Here is a 21,186-nt window from a genome sequence, read left to right on the forward strand (position 1 = left end):
TCAAAGTGAGTTTTTGAAGAAAAATTCAGACACATTCCTTGCTCAAAAGTGCCGAAATTTTTAGTACCTTAAGGGCGATTCTAGTTGGTCAATCTTAAGGCGGATCCGGACGTGCTGTGGACTATCTACGGAGGGACGACACTTGGAGTCCTAAAGACTTGTTCTTGTTCGGTTCGGGCGCAGCTAGGGAAGGCACGCAACAAAGAGTATGCATCTAAACTATGCTATATGATTATGTGTAAATAATATGTATTCCTGGCTAAATGGTTTTTCCGCATGATTTATGAATTGTCATATGTATCATAACCTAACAGCATTGAGAGAGAAAAACCACATGCTACTAACAACCAGCTAAATAGCAATAAAGTCAATTTCAAAGACCAAGATTAAGCATTCGAGCAGCATCTGCCCAGCCGAGATGAAGGAAACAGAACGTAATGGATGAGAAGAACAGAATAGCAAACATTAGATGACAGCTTTAAGCTGGCGAAGTGGTAATTTCAGCTTTTGAGATACTAACAATCCATACACGAGTTCTAGTTATGCAACCATATTAGCTGAAAACTGTTGCACTCTCGAAATATGCAAGTCATCACCATGCTAGTCTAAGTTGTAACATTATATTAACTGGACTGACAACAACTCAAACAGATATTGAGAGGCACATTAGATAAGCTAAAGGATTAAGCTGAACAGGGTTTCTTTTCAAAAGAGAAGTGGAAGCAACATAAAGCCGCTACGTTGCACCTCTTTCGCCACAGAAATCAACTAGGGTACCTTAGACACCATATGCACACCTCAAGAAGAACCTCCATGACCATTCTCATGTCCCCATACAGGAATCCTGCCAAGGATAGAAGGACAAAAACAAAGTTATGGGTCAATTAACGAAATGAAGAAAAACACTCAACCTATTGGGATTTGGGAGGGACAAAGATTAATCCCCCATTAAGCCCCTTCTTAATGTAGTTACAATGAATGTGTGGCTCATACGAGTCATAACTTGTAAACAAAATAAACCTTGACACCAACCAGAATGTGCATGACTTGCCAAATTTTCACCCTCCTGATGGAGGAATCTAGAATCAGATATGACTCCAGCTTAACAAGTCCACCAAATAACCCCTAAATCTAGCTAGAAAAAGGGTGTAGAATACAGATATTATTCAATGATTAACAGGCAAACCTGGAATGATGGCTGTAATGCATCGGGTATATGAAAGGGGTACATTGAAAATTGACTTGGTAATTCTGTTATGCACAGCTTGAGAAAGTTGGGGGAACCAGTTAGAAGAGAAAGAGGGAAAACCGTGGGTCTATCTGCACATGTAGAGGGGAGAGTAGAGAGAAAAGATATGCTGAATATTATTGGTTATTGCCTAGTTTGCCAGCTTGGGAGTGGTGTCAAATCACACAAATACTTAACTGTAAATGATACTTCTATAATTCTCTTTCATCAGCCCAAATCTTAATATTCTTACTTCAAATCTAAATCCCGAGTTTCTAGTTCATTAAACTAGCACAAAACCATGATCACTAAAGAGCAATCTGGTATGAAATAAATGTAGAGAAGTCCTTACCTTCTCAAGCAAGGACTTGATTTCATCATGTTGCTTCTTCATTTCTTTGTTCTTTGGCTCTAACTTCAAGGAAACCTCTATATCCTGCATGGATCCTTCAAGATTACCAAGTTCTTTTCTGGCTATTGCTCTGCGTCCATATACTTTAACATACTCACCATCTAAGTTCAAGGCTTCAGTACAGTCATCCTCGGCCTCATGGTATCTACCGACCTTGAGGTATGCCATTGCCTTGTTTGCATATGCGAAAGCATTGCGTGACAGAGAAATGCTTCTGGAGTAAGCATTTTATCATCAAATTTCTTGTTTTTGAAATATTCATTGCCCTTTTCTTTCACATGAGCAGCATCTGCGAAAGCCACCATGATTTATAAAGCTTGAGGACTTCAGCAATAATTGGGCAAAATTAAAAGGGAAAAGAGCAACAAACCAGGGGAAAGTGGAGAGTAGGGGACAACATATCTTGAAATGACATAACACATGTGCCATATCTAAGTCAGGGAAAACTAGAATTCATACAGACCTTAGGATTTAGTGATTTACATAGGGGGTGTTTGGTTAGGAGAAGTTTGAGAGAAAATAGCTTTTTGGAGTGAATTAGAGATTTGACTTTTAGAAAAAGCTAATTGGAAGTGTTTGGTTATAAGAGGCTTGGAAGAGAATTTTGGGATAAAAAAGCTAATTTTGAAAAGTCTCAATATATGAGCCTTTTACAAATCAAAGGTTTGAGAAAGTGAATGGAAATGACTATTTGTCCTACTATTGCCTATAATTACAATACTATCAACCTTGGTACCCTATATTATTTTTCTCCTAAAACCATTATTCACACTTCCTTTTTAATTTCACCCTATTTACTATACCCGTTTTTTGTTGTAATAAATTTTATATTAGTAATTTGAAGCAACTGAAAGCTATTGCAACAATCATGTTTGAAATATCATTAGTAATATTTCTATGTTTGCATTATTAAATAAAATTAAATTAAGAATATATATTTTTTTAATTTGTTTTATTTAATCAATGTTTATTAAAAAATAAAGAGAAAACAATTAACACAATAAACTATTTGTCTAATCTTCTCTATTATATAAGTGAAGATGTGAGGTTATTTTAGTAAATTCACTTTTGGTGTCCCCCTTGGATTACTAAAATACCCTCCACAATTTTAGAATAAATGATATAATGACAACCTACCCAATAGGAAAAGCCCAAAGAATAATTTTAATCAATCTAACCCCTTAAATAAATTCTTCACATTTTAATCAATCTATTTATATGCGTTCAGCTCTATCTAACTTATATGTTTCTTATATTCGCACGCATCGCATTTATATTATATTTTTTACATGTTATTTCAGGTTTAAATGTAATAACACAGATTATAAGACTAATATTAATAAGAAACAAAGTATGTCAATGTCCTTAATGGTCATTTTACATATTAAACAGCTAACAACTATCAGCTAATTTACCAAACACTTTTACATAAACAGCTAACAACTATCAGCTAATTTACCAAACACTTTTACATAAACAGCTAATTCAACCAGCTAGTCAAACCAACTAATACAAATAGCTAATCGCTAACAGGTATTCAAACCAATTATCAGCTAACAAACTCCTAACCAAACAGGGTTCAACCAGATTTAAAAAAAAAAATGGATGAGTGGTGGTGTTTTTTTTCATAAATTTGCCTTCCCACCTAATATGTATGACACTACGACTCCACAAATGGTAATGGAAATTTGTATAGAAAAAGAGATAATTTTGAGTGAACTAGCATTACCATGATTATGGATATTGATTTTCCTTACAAATTCGTTCTCATTCACACCATCTATGGCCGACTACAAAACAGGTCGTTAGTTCAACACACTTTTCCACTGTTATTTTTGCATCTTGTAAGGAATGTTTATTACTCATTCGTTCAATTCGGAACAAGTACATATGTCCTGACCCTGAATATACGCTTGCATATCTTAAAAAATTGGAGTTAGTATTTGTAAATTCTAATATGATGATAGTGTTGATATGAAAATTTAGGTTATTGTTGTATGTTTGTCTGTGAATATTAAGATGTATGTTTTTAGGGTATGGATCTGTGTGTTGAAGGAGATATCATTATGCATAACACACAGATCCATACCCTGAAAACAAACATCTTAATATTCAGAGACAAACATACAGCAATAACCTAAATTTTCATATCAACACTATCATCGTATCAGAAAAATTTACAAATACTAACTCCAATTTGTTAAGATATGCAAGCGTATATTCAGGGTTAGGACAGATGTACTTGTTCTGAACTGAACGAATCAGTAATGAACATTCCGCAAAAATAACAATGGAAAAGTAATGTGGTGAACTAACGGCCCGTTTGGTAGCCGGTCATAGATGGTGTGAATGAGATTGAATTTGTAAGGAAAATCAATATCCATTCCCCTGGTAATGCTAGTTCACTCAAAATTATCTTTTTTTCTTTATAAATTACCATTACCATTTCAGAAGTCGTACATATTAGGTGGGAATGCAAATTTATGAACACTAGTAGAAAAACATTCATTTGAGGCGTCACTTTTATATTCATTTGCGGCGTTTTTGGCGTAGCAGCAAATAGAGTGGCAGCAAATGAATAGGATTGATTTGCGGCGTTAAAAAACGCCTCTAATTAATGATTCATTTGCGGCGTATACGTAGAAAAACGCCTCAAATTAATAGTATTGTTAGGCGGCGTTTTGTACCTAAACGCCTCAAACTTTGTAAAATTTCAGGAGTTAAAATGCCGCGAATAATGTGTAATTTTGTTTTATAAAATAATTTATTTTCTATATTCAATAAGCCAAAAAATGTAGAACCTGTACTCACGCCACATTTATACAATGTCCAAAAGTATCATCAACCACCAATAACTTCCAATAAACTTTGATTTTTACATATAATACCACCATCATATGTTTACAAAAATAAACCAACTAAATAGTTACGTTTGAAGTCGAACGTAACCATGTCTTTTACACTTCGTACGTTACAATTTTGCACCAAAAATATAATAAGGCAATTATATATGACTTCAATAGCAGGAAACATCCACAAAAAGAGATCGATGAAAGGTTATTTACACACAATGTTCGGTGAAGTATGATTCCCATTTGTCTCGTATTTCATCAATTTGCTCATTGGTGAAACGCTCTCCACTTAGTGACGTGCAAACCTAACAAAATAATCTATATATCATAAAATAAGTTGACACATACAATAAACTTTAAATCATCTAAATGAGTACGAAGAAGTGAAGGAGCTTAGAGAAAAGGGATGTGGTAAAAATGAGTGAACAATAAGCTATCAGGATTAGGAAGTTGTCAGGTCACATGATGATCAACAGAATGCCATACTTCTTCCCATGGTGATTAGGAAGTTGTCAGGATTCTCTTCTATAATGATATTTATATTTAGAGGGAGAGGGGGGGGGGGGTGTGTGTGTGGTATAGGTAACTAATTACAGAGACAAGAAGGGGGAAAAAGGTTATTAAGTTAATTACAAAGACAATTATTATCATAAAATGGAACTAATATGGAACTCAACAACATATTTCACAGTTTCTGGATAGTGGGAGTTAAATAGAGGTAAACCTCTAGAATATTAGGAAAAGAAAGATCAAATCAGGATTTGAATGTCAACCAAAAAAAATCATGAAAAATCATACAAAATTAAACTTGATTTAAGCATACAGAATTAAAGTTGTACTAACCAAGTTTTGTCTGCTGCCCTCCCTATTTGTCTGTCAGACTTGATGCATATTCCACCTTAGGTAATTAAGTAAGTACCCTGCAGCATTGCGAGATTAAAACTCTATTTACCATCAAGATCATCATTCTGGGCCACACTACACTCCACTGAAGCTTACAGTCTGAAGTTTGTCCAATCTTTCGTTGCTGTTATGTTCAAGCCTTCCTGGATCACAATCAGATCACCTGTTAGGACTGTTGTTACCTTAACTCAAATCTAAAAACCCATTAACCAAGCTCCTTAATTTGTCTTTCATCACATATACCAGCATAGAAATTACATCTGCAATCTACAACTAGAATCTACACTAGATAAAAGGTAGATATTCATTTTTGCTGCATTAGTTTTCTAAGTATACCAAAGTTAACCTGATTATACCTGATGTTTTCAACACGAACTCGCATTATAGGGTACCAACCATCTTTTGAGTTGGGCGTCCTGCTCCATGACCAGCCTTAAACTTAGTTCTATCAATAATTGGATTCTTTTGAGGGCTATTCTCCAAGCTTGTGCAAGGAACATGTTGCAATGTCTGCAATATAATACAGTACATATTTTAGGAAAGGAAAGGCGTGTGCGGCATGGTATCACTTAGTGACAAGAAAAAGCATGCACTGCAGCAGTTTCAGAGAACACACAGCCAACTATTTAAGTGAGTGCAAAGGCACCACACGATCATCATGGTCAGCTGGCAATAACATGGTAGATGGGTACTGTGCAGTTCGATCAGATGATAGCTCCCATTGTCTCCTAATGTTGTGTAGAGGTGAGTGCCTGTAAGCAAGAACGCTCTATACTCAAAGTAGGAAACTTAAGGAAAAAGAAGTGGTTCGGGCCACCTAATTTTCAAATATCACTTGTTTCTTATCAACCACGGTCTCCTAGCTGAAACATAGTAGATAAATAATACGAAAAGAAGTGTAAAAGTTATCTAAATCTATACCAGCAATAACTTGTGCATAACAGCAGATGCTACAACTTAGAACAACAACAACATCAACAACAGATTGTGCATAGCAGCAATAACATCTCATAATAACAGCATAGTATAACAACAACAACAACAGATAGCAACAACACAGTATAGTAGAAGCAACAATACATCAGACATCAACATCACAATACATCAGAAGCAACAAATGCCAATCTATTTCAGGAGTTGTTTAATTTCTTCAAATCTCTACAATATGCTGCTCAAAACTAAACCAGAAAAGCTGGTAATTGAGTTCTTTTGTCCTACAGTGAGCTAGTATGATACTCCTACATATGCAATCAAAATTTAGCAACCTCCAACAATAAATAAAGATAGGTTCTAATAAACTTCTTCCACAATAAGACTTCTAGCTAAAGAGCAGACTCAACTATCTGAACTGCGACCTACTTTACACAGAGAGATGAGGGACACACCCTTTGTCGCCTTCTGAAAATTGATTAGTCAGGTGTGTTTCTGGGCTAAGATTCAACGAAGTAGCAAGACTTATCACCTACCACAAGACACTTTTTCCCCTTCCTGGTAAAGATACTAAAAATTTAAGCACCGCCAAGATACATTTATAAAACAAGGGGATTGAAACCTCAGATTTAAGCTAAGTGTATTACTCTATACTCTTGTATTGCCGACGTCTAGTTCCAAAGAGAAACAATGAACAATATAACCGTGTAATATAACTCATATGTTCCTCAACAATAACAATCAAACAACAGTGTCCAACACTACCACTACAATATCAAAACTTAATATACTACAGTATGTACAGACATTCTTTAGACTTTATATCACCATAATCAGTAGTCGTACAAGAAAAAGTTGTATAAGTCCAAATTTTCTCAATCATTTGATTGTTTAATTTTAATCACCTAAAGTAGAACTAAGTACTTGCTAAATCACCATAATTTAGTGTATTGAAAAGATCCAACAGCAAGAGATAATGAAAGTTGAAACAAAATAACGATACCATAACAACTCACTCAAGTTAATTATCAGAACAACAAAAATTAATAACTTCAATTTAAAAATTCACCTTCTGAATTATATTATAGCACTTGATGTTGCAACAACCTCCCTGATTTCTGCACTCATTTCAAACCAAACCCAGAAAATATAAATAGACAATTAAAGTAAAACTCATGTTTTAGCAAGTAAAAGTATGTCTTACTGGAATAAAACTCGTGTTTCTCTCAAATTTGAGGTCCTCTTTCTTCCAAGCACCTGACCTAAAAATCAAATTTTCATAATAAATTAGACACACGAAATTACCTGACCTCAAATTCGAAGGATTTTTAAGGTTTTTAAGCGAAAATTTGAAATTGATAATTAGGGTTTTACAGTTTCAGCAGGAGAGAGGAGAGGGGAGAGCAAGAGAGAAATAATTCGATAATTCAAACATATTCATGTAAAATTGAGAGACTGAAACAAGGGGAATATAGTAATTGAACGGAAAAAATGGCAAGGAGGAGGAGAGACGAGTGGAAGCATAATTTACCTTTAGTAAGAACGACGACGGTGGATATGAGTTCGAAGGCCAGACAATGACGGTGGAGATGAATCTCAAGCTTCATTTTTCCGGCGAGACTCACTGGTGAAGAAAGAGTTCAGAGTCAGACCCAGTTTAGGGAGGAGGTTTTATGAAATGACGAGAACCTAAACAAAGAATTATGCGCGGGGTGAAATTTTGTTCCTGCATTGGGAGCTAGAACACTGCAGCGTTATACATGAAGACGCCGCTAACTAAAAATTAACACCGATTCGAGGCGTTATAATTAAAACTAACGCCGCCAATGAATGCTCCTTCACCTGATTCCTCCATTTTATCATTTAGTTAGAGGCGTTTTTGAATTAACGCCACTAACGCATAGCAGCAAATAAATATTTTTCTACTAGTGGAAGAAAAACACTAAGGCCGTGCAGTGTATGGTTAAGAGTTGTTAGTTGTTAGCTGATAGCTGGTTTGAATAGCTGTTTGTATTAGCTGGTTTGACTAGTTGTTTGTGTAAAAGTGTTTGGTAAATTAGCTGATAGTTGTTAGCTGTTTAATATGTAAAATGGCCATTAAGGACATTGATATATTTTGTTTCTTATTAATATTAGACAAATAGTTTATTGTGTTAATTGTTTTCTCTTTATTTTTTTAATAAACATTGATTAAATAAAACAAACTTATTTTTTTAAAAAAAAAATTATTCTTATTTAATTTTCTTTAATAATATATTATTTGCAAAAATAGAAATATTATTAATGATATTTTAAGCATGATTGCAACAACTTTCAATTGTTTCAAAGTACTAATATAAATTTATTAAAAAAAACGAGTCTAGTAAATAGGGTGAAATTAAAAAGGAAGTGTGAATAATGTTTTTAGGGGAAAAATAATGTAGGGTGCCAAGGTTGATAGTATTGTAATTATAGGCAATAGTAGGACAAAATAATCATTTTCATCCACTTTCTCAAACCTTTAATTGCAAAAAGCTCATATACTGAGCTTTTTCAAAATTAGCATTTTTACCCAAAATTCTCTCTCCAAACCTCTTCTAACCAAACACTTCCAATTAGCTTTTTCTAAAAGTCAAACCTCTAATTCACTCCAAAAAGCTATTTTTTCTCTCAAACCTCTCCTAACAAAACACCCCCATAGTGTTTAAGTGCACAGTACGCTTTCTCAAGTGTATAAAATTAAAGGTTCATGTAGGCAAACAAGAGCATTCTCTATAATCAGATAGGAGATGGTAGATAAAAAGTGTCCTACATCTTAACAGAAAAAGAGAAAAGAAAAGGTGAAATGAAAAAGAAAAGAAACAAGTTTTAACTTTCAAAGAATATTGAGCCATATATTTATAGCAACCAACAACTAGCTAGAAATGAAACAGTTCAAGAACCTAACCCTCACTGCCTATAGTAACTCTTTAAAATCTGTTGCAATACTTAAGCATGCAGAAGACTTGCTAAAACTGACCCTGACATCTACTCATCAAAAGCAATAATCCAATGCCTAGGTTGTTAGGATTTGGGAAGCTAGCAACGATTAATAATCAAATACCAAGTAAATATCAACAATCAGCCTGAATAGACATCAAATCAGCCATCAAACCGAGAGCACAAGTCCTAAGGAAAGGGAAATACATGATTTTCCAAACCATCAAAAACAGATTAATCCAATCAAATCCTATTAGTTATGTACATCTGTATAGATTTTATATGCCATACCGTTATTTTCACCATGAAAAGAAACCCCCAATTCAAAAGGGAAGGAACTGTTTATGCCAAATTTCGTATGGACGACCTTTGGTTGGGACATAGACGACTAGATTAAATATAGCAAATAGATGACAGGAAATAAAGGGCAGAAAATAAAGAGAGACGAGACAAGAGATGGTGACGCGGAAAACCCGAAAGGGATAAAAACCGCGGGTGGCCATGAGTCCACCAATCTACTATGTTGCTGGCATAAAAAGCCCATTGAATATAAGTACAACGGATATCTGCATATATGTAAATGTGTATCTCGCAGTAATACATACGTATGGAGTAACATAGAAGATACGAGGGGTAGACCTAGATGGATTATGGATCATCAAAGATAGCTTATTATATTTACGGCAGTAGGTTAGAATGTTGGATAAGATATGTTGGGCAAATAATAATGGATCCTTGGAGAAGGTGATGTAACAGTGATGATACATGGCGTAAGGCCCTAGTAGTGTAAGAAATATAGGCTAGTGAGAATGAATGGGTTTAATAGAAAGATGGCATCAGTTAGGCTAGTAGGAGATACGAGGCACTTATGTGTAGGGAGTAGATAATAGACAGCAACGGTTTCATTGTGGGTATTTCGGATGGAGATTGGAAGTGTCCTCTCATTGTAGAGTGGTGATCTTTTTATAGGACTTTGGTGCGGCATTTGTTGAGGGAGTTGTGCTAGTAGTGCTCCTTGAATTGCTCAACCGATTCCTTGATCTCCTCCAACCGTTTGCTTGATCTTTGCTAACCTCTTTGACCTTTCCCAACAAGTCTTCCATGACTCAGCCATAACCGCTCCTCAAACATAGGAACAGACCGCGACATGTACGGTACGAAACGATCCATAACAATAGCCCCCATTTTCCTAACTGTAGCGAGCCGGAAGTTAGGAAAATAATCTTCAAAGTCTGTCACCACGTTCATTTGCTGTCGATGCTAATCTGTCACTATCTTTGACTTGTCCGTCGTCTTCCGTACTTAACCTTGATCAATGACGTCGCCACTTGGTGTTACCCATGATTTCTGACAACACTTGATGTCGTCATGCGTATATTGGTGTCTTCATGTTGACGTTGGTGTCCTCAGCTTAATTAGATGTAAACCTGGCATCTTGTGAAAGAATCGTTTCTCTTAACGAGCGTAAGACAATAGAGTGTAGTTCTTAAAAAGCTGTGCGAAAACACGTTGAGACATACTGTTAGTTAGGTATCTAGCGTCATGGCCAACTTTTGTATCTTCGTCCGTCGTTTGATATTTGCGGGCGTCACGGCCAACTGTTGTACCTTAGTCTGTCGTTTGATGTTTACAGGCGTCATGACCAACTCTTGCATCTTAGTCTGTCTTCTGATGTTTACAGGCGTCATGGCCAACTGTTGTATCCTAGTTTGTCGTCTGATGTTTATAGGCGTCATGACCAACGGTTGTATCTTAGTCTGTCGTCTTATGCTCACATGCATCATGGCCAACCGTCGTATATTAATCTGTCGTCTGATGTTTACAGGCGTCATGGCCAACTATTGTATCTTAGTCTGTTGTCTGATGTTTACAGGCGTGCCTCTATTGTCACTGTTGTGCGACATCTATCGTATGAAGGCGATATAAGCCTCTTCATTTGTTCGTAGTCTTGCGAAGAATTTAGAGAAGGAAGTTGCGTCGAGTGTGCGTATGGTTGAATCGTTTTAGATGGTTGCAATGTCATGTGAGGATAGGTAGCATACGACTGAGTTGAAGTTACAGGTGAATGAAGTGGATGGTTCGAAGCAACCTTATGACGAATGTCAAGAAGAGTCGAAGGGTTGTGAGGTTTCCTATAACACGAGGACAAGGGATAAGATGTTTGGATGGCGCAATCTATGGAAGGAGACTTTAGCCTATGGGATATTCAGAACAATAGTTTAAGTAGGACATGAGCATTCTGGGTCGGCTTTGTTTTTCGTCAGTGTTGAGGGGGAAAGATGTGTGTTTCTCTGTTTTGTATTTGGCGATTGGTTAGGCGTTTGGACAAGCGTCGAGGGTGCATACACGTCGTTAGCTTAAAATGTTGTTTACGCTGTCTCTGTTGTTCGTTGTGGAATAGATGTCACCTGTGAGGTACTCGGAAAACGAAGTTACGTGCACATAAATAGCACCGGCGTTGTCTGTAGTGGTCGCGCTTAGAAGCGACATGTCGTCGTTGGGATCCAATAAGTTTAAGGGTCATGACCATGGAGACGTCGTCGCTTGTAGTTGATAGCGTCGTTCGTTGATGTCGTTCGTTGCTGTTGCCGTTGGTGACGTGGTCAACAAGTGATCTGTAGAAAATACAAAAGGTAGAGGTGGACGTTCGCTTGATGCGATGTTAGCGTTGCTTTTCAAACAAGTGAGATGAAATACGAATACAATATAATTGCGTTTGGAAAGATATATTCAATGCGACAGATAACAAAAACTGAAATTGAACTTTAATCGCAGTGTAGTGAAAAATGAAATAAATTAATTAACGCACGAAGTAAGTGTTAGATATTACTTAATATGGGCTCGTGTAACGAAATTACGTCGTGTCGCTGACTGTCCCTTGATGACGATTCTACAATCAGCAGCATTGTCCTGATGTCGTGACACCTCTCGTCGACGATCTTGTTTTCGTTCCTGAGATCATTGTCATCGCTTGTAACGCCGTCGTCACATCTGGCGTCGTCCCGTCACGTTGAATGAGGTCGACACATCGCTGGTCTTGACACTGTCCATTCTAACGTTGGTCGACTTATTGGTTGATCCTTTCTTGTTAATCGGTTGACGTCCTATCACTTGTCGTCTTTGGGAAACCCAATGACTTCTCTTTATCCGCCTATTTCGACATGTGATAGTGGTTGAGCCCCCAATGTTCGTACATTTGTCTTAGCGTCGTACCTGTTACCAAAATCTTACGACAAGATCATCATGAAAATAAATTGTATCACATCGTCAGTTAAATTTCAAAGTTGTAACAAGTATATTAAACTGAACGAGAGTATGTACTATCTTGCCCCCCTGTGGCGGCTTTAGGAAGATATCATGACTGAAGTCGGCCACAGATATGATGACGTTCGTTTATATTTGACGTCGTACATGCGTGCCCACATGATGCAACCTCTAAACGTCTCATGTGTCATCATGGTCATTGATGATGATCATTCGACATTCCGATTTCCTTAGCTTTCTCGGTAGTCTGGTGGCGTCGTGTCATCGGTCATTGCCATCTCGTGGCGTCGGGGCATACCGTCATGATCAAGGTAATCTGTTGTCATTAATATACATACTAACGCGTATAGTCGCGGCATGTCGTTAGTAAATGAAAAATAGTTATCACGGATGATATATGAGAAAATTTCAATAGGATATGAGGTGTTAGTTTATAAAATTTTGACGTCACTAATAAATGAATTGAGTCACTCATACCATTCGATTGTGTTGATGACCCTCACGATCTGCGATGTACGTGGCAGCGACAATACGTGTATATTATAAATAAAAGATAACTCACTTCGAAAGTATGTTCGTACCTTTAGCCCCCATTGATATTCATGTATCAATCAACGATCTGTTGGCGAACTTACGAAGAAATATATTGTTAAAATAAAGATGTTCGATAATTACTTCTACGTACCATGTTTAACGCCAAGAAACTTCTTGTCGTCATAGGGGTAACCAGAATGGTCGCGTCCTGCTGTCGTGACTTGCTGTCGTGGCGTCATGTTGTATCGTCGTGACCTCATGTCGTGTCGTGACCTCGTGTAACACTTCTAACGTTGGTCGCTTGCTTTACTCACGACCTTGCCAAGCGACACGTCAGTACCTATAGACAAGACAGTACCTTGTCACCTGCATTCTAACGTCGGTCGCCTGATGTACTCATGACCTAGCCAAGCGACACGTCAATACCTGTAGACAAGACAATACTTGGCGACACGACATGATCAAACGACAAGTGGTGACGATGTTAGTACAAAAAGTAGGATAACAACGTATAGAATATATTTCAAAGTGCTTTTGGAAATTAAAACAAGCCAAGTATACTATATAAAAAGAAAATCAAGTATACTATATGAAAATTAAATCAGATAGAGTATACTATATGCTCCCCTGTGGCGACTTCAGGACAACTACAAATTCTCCTATTTGATACTTGGACTGAAGTTAGCCACAAAATCTAGTATTGCCGATAATTTGTTGTTGAATCTCCATTTGTCGCCTTCGTTTTTGGAGACGTCGTCGACTGATGTGGAGGTGACGTCGGACGAAACTATGTTGATGTCATGTCATTGGTGGATGACGTCACGTGTTCGCATCTGTTTTAGTGACAACAAAGACTAGAAACAATATTAGCTTAAATCAAAATCACTGGGGTTGAGTTTTATACCATACTTTTCGCGACGTCAAGTGATCAAATCGTCTCGAGATCTTATCAAGGTACGAGACAGCTCATATTGTATCTTGTTTGTGGTGACATCTGCATGATGGTCCGTGACGTCTATTTTCAATGTCATCAAGCGTTGGTGCCGTTGTTGTCACGATATGCATCATCTAGGTTGAATTCGACCACTCAGACGCGTCACTTCTAGCGATGACACCTACTGATGTCGACACCTGATCTGGCGACGACATGTACCCTGACGTCATTCCATATTCCATCGACTAACGAGCCTGGCGACGACACCTGACCCGTCGACGACACCTGACCCGTCGACGACGCCTGACCTTCGACGACACCTGACCCGTCGACGACACCTGACCGTCGACGACACCTGACCGTCGACGACACCTGACCCGTCGGTGACTCCTGACCGGTCGACGACACCTGATCCGTCGACGACACCTGACCGTCGACGACACCTGACCCGTCGACGACACTTGTCATGTTGATGACATGTGTCCTGACGTCATTCCATCTCATGGTGGCGACACAGTATGACAACAATCCCTCGCCTGGCGGTAACTTTATTGGTGAGCCCAAGTGGGTCGAATATTGTGTTTGGGAGGATATTTGTGGATATGTGTTTGAAGATAAATCTAGCCATCTCCCCACAGACGGCGCCAAACTGTTTATGCCAAATTTCGTATGGACGACCTTTGGTTGGGACATAGACGACTAGATTAAATATAGCAAATAGATGACAGGAAATAAAGGGCAGAAAATAAAGAGAGACGAGACAAGAGATGGTGACGCGGAAAACCCGAAAGGGATAAAAACCGCGGGTGGCCATGAGTCCACCAATCTACTATGTTGCTGGCATAAAAAGCCCATTGAATATAAGTACAACGGATATCTGCATATATGTAAATGTGTATCTCGCAGTAATACATACGTATGGAGTAACATAGAAGATACGAGGGGTAGACCTAGATGGATTATGGATCATCAAAGATAGCTTATTATATTTACGGCAGTAGGTTAGAATGTTGGATAAGATATGTTGGGCAAATAATAATGGATCCTTGGAGAAGGTGATGTAACAGTGATGATACATGGCGTAAGGCCCTAGTAGTGTAAGAAATATAGGCTAGTGAGAATGAATGGGTTTAATAGAAAGATGGCATCAGTTAGGCTAGTAGGAGATACGAGGCACTTATGTGTAGGGAGTAGATAATAGACAGCAACGGTTTCATTGTGGGTATTTCGGATGGAGATTGGAAGTGTCCTCTCATTGTAGAGTGGTGATCTTTTTATAGGACTTTGGTGCGGCATTTGTTGAGGGAGTTGTGCTAGTAGTGCTCCTTGAATTGCTCAACCGATTCCTTGATCTCCTCCAACCGTTTGCTTGATCTTTGCTAACCTCTTTGACCTTTCCCAACAAGTCTTCCATTACTCAGCCATAACCGCTCCTCAAACATAGGAACAGACCGCGACATGTACGGTACGAAACGATCCATAACAGGAACATCCATTATGTACATCTATATAGAGAGAATACAATATAATTACGAATGTCTCATTTTATTCATCCGAGTCAAACTCATATTATAAGTGCTGAATTTGCAAATAAATAGAATACTCCAGAGTTCTGATCTATATAAAGCTACAATTTCAAGGAAAAAAGTTAGTCAAAGAAAGAACTTGGGGAATGAAAATACTCCACTTAGACACCCATGGAGGGATTGACTGATTACAGTACAAGAAAGAAAATCAAGAAAGCAAACTGCAAGGAAGAAAGTAGCAGAAATCAGAACTGGTTTAACTTGAAAAGAAACAGGACAAGGCACAAGACACACAGGCAAGATGAAACATATCATGATTCTTAGAGAATTCTTCAGAAGAAGACACATGATGCACAAGTTCAACACTTAAACAAAACAAATAACATTTTTTTACAGAATACTTGATTTGAGGTAACGATAGCGCGAGTCTAAAAGCATAGCTTTCAGCCAAATTAGTTAAAGCATAGTGCAATGCTGCAATGTATGATCAGTGGCATCTCAAAAACATCGGACCTAGGACTAGACGACTGGTACTAGTTGAATGCCAAACAACATCACTTGACTACTAAGGACTCTACTGTACCGAATTACTTGGGGCATGTTGTAACAGATAATTTGAGAGAAATAATTAACTGGAAAGACTAGATCATAGCAGCTAACCTCAGTAAATCATTAACCACAATTAGTTTAGGACAGATCATACGGCACCACACAACATAATTCAAAGTGACACCACAAAACTAACTAGGGCACAAAGAAACTATGAAAGAGCTGTATAGACAACTTACACAAGCGCGTAGGAAGTGAAGTAGGCCAACTCGGTATCACAAATGGTATCACATACTTATGGCCACAGAGGCTAGCACAAAACTCCACCTTTCGAGTATTGAAATTATATGAAAAGATGCGATCTCTCGTCTCAAAGAACACGATATCAACCTCGAAAGGATGTATGAAACAAGAGACCTGGGCGCTGTCTTCTTCAGACCACAAGCCAAATATTTTTCAGCACCCACAAGAGATACATTATACACCAAGTTCCACTCCTCTCGCATGAATCAAAATCTTTCAACCTCCATAACTTCAACGCATAATCTCCTTTCTTGAACACCTCAACCTCAATGTAGTGGATGTACCCTCCACTTGCATAGATGTCCCGTACATCCTCCAACTTAGGGGCGTTAAAGGGCTTCCTACACCCTCTAGGTAGCGCCGTAGCGGTATAAACCGGCATACATCACTCCCCTCCCCCTCGTGATCAACAATTCAACACCATGAAAAACGATAATCCCACAGCTTAAATCAAACCAAAATAAACATTCCACAAACTCAAACACCCTGTTCGGGCCCCCTGTGGGACCCACTTTCTACACAAATTACCAAAATACCCTTTCAGGGGAAATTACTGAAAATACCCTCAAACACAAACCTATTGATGGGCTCAGACCAGAAGTTAGGGGCCCATATCTCAGCCCCTACAGGCCCAAGATTTCATACCCCTACACTTGCCTATATTTACTAATAATGTCATCCTGCATTACTATAAATATGCTTCACCTAATCATTACTCAGGTATGCAATTATTTCCACACTGACTCTCTCACTACTTTCTCTCTCTACAAGGATTGACTTGAGCGTCGGAGAGGGTTTTCTCGGGAACCCCCCCGAGCCAGTTTACGTTTACCGTTTTTGTAGGACAAACCACAACCGATTGGAGGAAAACGATAGCCTGGTTGAAGAGGCTTCCCCTATTTTCACACTTAGCATTTTCTTCGCAGAAACAGTTGGCGCCGTATGTGGGAAGTCAACTACAAGCCATGGTTAACACTCGACGAACCAGGCAACACTCCTCCTCTCATCGATCAGAGTCCCATCCCAATTACGTGTTGATGCCTACTTCGAGGAACGGAGATGATCACGACGGTGATTAGGACCATGAGAATCAACAGCCCCATGTCGAAGGTCACCCTGAGAACTTGGTCACCCGAAAGGATCTAGAGTATTTGGCTGCTCAAGTCAATGAGGCTATCCACAACCTCCAAGGAATGGGAGAAGGACCTTCAAGGAAACATCCAAACCACCCTACCAGCTCAAAGGTGAGCACAACATCTCATACCATCCACAGGGCACAGCCTCGAAGTGTGAAAGACAGGCTAGGTGACAGGGGTGGGGCACAGCCTCGCCCTCGCCAATCAAGGGCCAGCCAAGATGCACGCCGGGTAATTGAGGATCGACAACTGCACAGAGGATAGACCTTGATGCTCGAGACCTCTTGCACAGAAGGCGCCTCGAACAAGCCAGAGAAGCCATCAAGGATGATAGGATCACCCGAGGTCTATCCCCCTCTAGTGCTAAGACTACGGCCTCCGCACGAGACCACCCCACCCCTTCAAGACAAGTCGGACCGATCGAGGTCAGCTCTCGAAGGACATCTCTCAGGAGGCACTCACCTTCTCCTATAAGGAGATGTCACTCACCCTCTAGCCGGGCTAGAGGCCGTTCCTCCAGGACAAGGGTTTCACCCCTCGATCAACAGCCAGGGGCTCATTCATCTTCTCATCGCCCAAGGCATCGCTCACCCTCAAGAATAGGAAGGATCCCTCCACGCCGTGAGCGAACATACTCGCCTCTCCCAGAGAGTAGAGGTAGGCATACCTCCCCCAAGAGGAAGATGGGACTCCCCTCCACCAAGAACTGATAGGCACAGACATACCTCATCATTGCAAGAGGCTCTCACTCCCTTCTCCCAAGAAATAATGAACACCCCCCCCCGAGACAAAGTGAAGGTCCCTACCATCGAGCCTTTCGATGGAACTACGGATCCAGAAGAACACATAGCCGCCTATGCGGCTCAAATGAACGTTCAGACTGGATGCGGAGCTACTTGGTGCAGGTACTTTCCAACCACCTTGAAGGGTCTTGCCCTTATATGGTTCAACAAGCACGTACCAAAGGGAAGCATCAAGAGCTACAGTGAGCTTGAAAAGGTTTTCATCAGTCAATTCGCGGCGGGTCGGAGGCACCAAAAGACAAGTGTCAACTTAATGGCAGTCAGACAGGGAGAGACGGAGACCCTTCGCAATTATATTAAGAGATTCAATGAAGAAGTCCTAAAGATACACAATCTCAAGGACGAAACCAAGTTCGCAGCCCTCTTGGCAGGTCTTCAGCCAGATGACTTCAAGTTTGAATTGGTCAAGTCCGGGGTGTCCAACCTCGAGGAAGCAATGGAGAAGGCCCAAATGCACATTCAAGCCACAGATATTTGTAAGATCAATTGGGGTGGTGAGAGTGGAACAAGGCAAAAACAAAAGCCAAGACCAAACGGCAGCCACGACCAAACTCAGCCCTCCCTCAAAAAGTCGGTTGTGGTTGATGACCATGGTGAGGATCCGAGGTACAACCGCAATAGGCGGGAGATTTACCTTGATCTCAAAGGAAAAGACATCCTCCCTAAGCCACCTGCAATCCGTACGCCCGAAGCAAAGCGAGACAAGTCACTTCGGTGTGAGTTTCACCACGAGTGCGGGCACACCACAAAGAACTGTAGGGAGCTGAAAAAGACACTGGATCACTTGGCTGACAAGGGCAAGCTGAATAATTACTTAAGGAAGAATCCCCCAAAACCAACAGCCAAATGGAAGGATCTGGCAAGCGAGGTTAAGCAACATGGGCGATGAAGATCAGCCAACCGCCCAATTCTAGGCATGCCACGCTCGCCTACGCGGCGATGAAGATCAGCCACACCAAAAAAAAAAAAAAAAAAACAGCCACGCCAAATCGGCGCCTCTTGCCCGATTAACAAAGAGCAGCCACGCCGAGTCATAACAGCAGCCACACCCTTGGGGCGGAAAACAAAAGCCAAGCCCAGCCTTGTGCCCGCGCCCTTGGGGTGGAAAACAAAAGCCAAGCCGAGCCTTGTGCGCGCGCCCTTGGGGCGGAAAACAAAAACAAAGCCCAGCCTTGTGCCCGCGCCCTTGGGGCGGAAAACAAAAGCCAAGCCCAGCCTTGTGCCCACGCCCTTGGGGAGGAAAACAAAAGCCAAGCCCAGCCTTGTGCCCGCGCCCTTGGGGCGGAAAACAAAAGCCAAGCCCAGCCTTGTGCGCACGCCCTTGGGGCGTAAAACAAAAGCCAACCCGAGCCTTGTGCCCGCGCCCTTGGGGCGGAAAACAAAAGCCAAGCCCAGCCTTGTGCCCGTGCCCTAGGGGCGGAAAACAAAAGCCAAGCTCAGCCTTGTGCACACGCCCTTGGGGCGGAAAACAAAAGCCAAAGCCCAGCCTTGTGCCCGCGCCCTTGGGGCGGAAAACAAAAGCCATGCTCAGCCTTGTGCGCGCGCCCTTGGGGCGGAAAACAAAAGCCAAGCCTAGCCTTGTGCCCGCACCCTTGTGGCGGAAAACAAAAGCCAAGCCGCGCGCGTCATACCCCGCCTAGCCCGCACCTACTCCAACAGCCGCCCAACGTGAAACTCGTCGAACACAAAAATGCTATACTTAGAAAAAATGGATTTTGTGTTTTCATGACCAAAGAAACCACCAACACCTGCCCGCCCAAGCTTTACACTCCGCGCCTGCAGGAAAGCAACAGCCAAGCCGTGTCCGGCGCCCCCGAAAACAACAGCCACGCCAAGTGCCTGAATCAGGCGCCCACATCAACCAACCGCCCGCCAAGCCTGGGCATGACCAGCGCAGCCACCGAGCAAAAAATGACATCACATGAGCATCACTCGCCCCTCTCGATCGAACAACACCGCCCAAAGTGACAAAGAAGCCAAAGCAATCGCCCTAAGTGTGGGCTAGGCATACCCCCGCGCGCCCAAGAGCAGCCCACGGTAGGAGCTACCCCACGCTCAACCTTGCGCGCATCATCAACAGCCAAGCTCAGGCACGCCCCCGCGCGCGACGACTGCCTTTCACACCCATACCTCTCTCAGCACAAATTTAAAGCAACCGCCCAATGTAGAATGTCTCAACTAGGCATGACCTTCGCCAAGCTCACAAACATTGCTAGCCAACCGGGCAAGCAACCCATGTATACGTAACAAAAGCCGGAGGGCTGAGTTCATTCCGCCAAACTCCCGAGTCTTTGACCAGAACTCGCAAATTTGGCGTGGGGCTAATGTTCGGCCCCCCCCTGTGGGACCCACTTTCTACACAAATTACCAAAATACCCTTTCAGGGGAAATTACTGAAAATACCCTCAAACACAAACCTCTTGATGGGCTCAGACCAGAAGTTAGGGGCCCATATCTCAGCCCCCTACAGGCCCAAGATTCTATACCCCTACACTTGCCTATATTTACTAATAATGCCATCCTGCATTACTATAAATATGCTTCACCTAATCATTACTCAGGTATGCAATTATTCCCACACTGACTCTCTCACTACTTTCTCTCTCTACAAGGACCGACTTGAGCGTCGGAGAGGGTTTTCTCGGGAACCCCCCGAGCCAGTTTACGTTTGCCGTTTTTGTAGGACAAACCACAACCGATTGGAGGAAAACGATAGCCTGGTTGAAGAGGCTTCCCCTATTTTCACACTTAGCATTTTCTTCGCAGAAACACACCCCATCAGCCCTCCAAAGATGGTTCCCAAGCATATAATTAGCCCGTTTTTCTACCCATTTCCCAGTATCAGATGAAAAAC

The 21,186-nt window shown here is 40.7% G+C and overlaps 2 protein-coding genes and 1 long non-coding RNA gene across 6 annotated transcripts; 1 reads left to right on the top strand and 2 right to left on the bottom strand.

Annotated features, from left to right (window-relative positions):
- Positions 1-316: 316 nt before the first annotated feature.
- LOC130459493 (uncharacterized) lies at positions 317-2,293 on the bottom strand. 2 transcript variants are annotated; one of them, XR_008918907.1, is made up of 3 exons: positions 2,011-2,293; positions 1,581-1,929; positions 317-844 (listed from the first exon to the last, which is right to left on the bottom strand). XR_008918907.1 is itself a non-coding variant. In XM_056826889.1 (2 exons), exons 1-2 carry the CDS (start codon positions 1,806-1,808, stop codon positions 824-826), a joined length of 249 nt encoding a protein of 82 aa, XP_056682867.1. In that variant the 5' UTR covers positions 1,809-2,288; the 3' UTR covers positions 317-823. The 2 variants fall into 2 exon arrangements, 1 of the variants encoding a protein (XP_056682867.1); XM_056826889.1 differs by having other exon boundaries at positions 1,581-2,288.
- A 2,183-nt stretch (positions 2,294-4,476) lies between these two features.
- Positions 4,477-6,250, bottom strand: LOC130472518 (uncharacterized). Of its 3 annotated transcripts, XR_008932996.1 has the most exons (4): positions 6,012-6,250; positions 5,752-5,905; positions 5,336-5,538; positions 4,477-4,810 (listed from the first exon to the last, which is right to left on the bottom strand). It is a non-coding gene; the product is annotated as an uncharacterized lncRNA (long non-coding RNA). The 3 variants fall into 3 exon arrangements; XR_008932994.1 differs by having other exon boundaries at positions 5,752-6,249; XR_008932995.1 differs by having other exon boundaries at positions 4,477-4,797; positions 5,752-6,247.
- An 11,310-nt stretch (positions 6,251-17,560) lies between these two features.
- On the top strand, positions 17,561-19,221 carry LOC110805926 (uncharacterized). Its single transcript, XM_022011548.2, has 2 exons — positions 17,561-17,637; positions 18,435-19,221. The coding sequence occupies exons 1-2, from the start codon at positions 17,561-17,563 to the stop codon at positions 19,219-19,221; spliced, it is 864 nt and encodes a 287-aa protein (XP_021867240.2).
- Positions 19,222-21,186: the final 1,965 nt, after the last annotated feature.

The sequence above is a fragment of the Spinacia oleracea genome, chromosome 4 (assembly GCF_020520425.1).
Source record: "Spinacia oleracea cultivar Varoflay chromosome 4, BTI_SOV_V1, whole genome shotgun sequence".
NCBI lineage: Eukaryota > Viridiplantae > Streptophyta > Magnoliopsida > Caryophyllales > Amaranthaceae > Spinacia > Spinacia oleracea.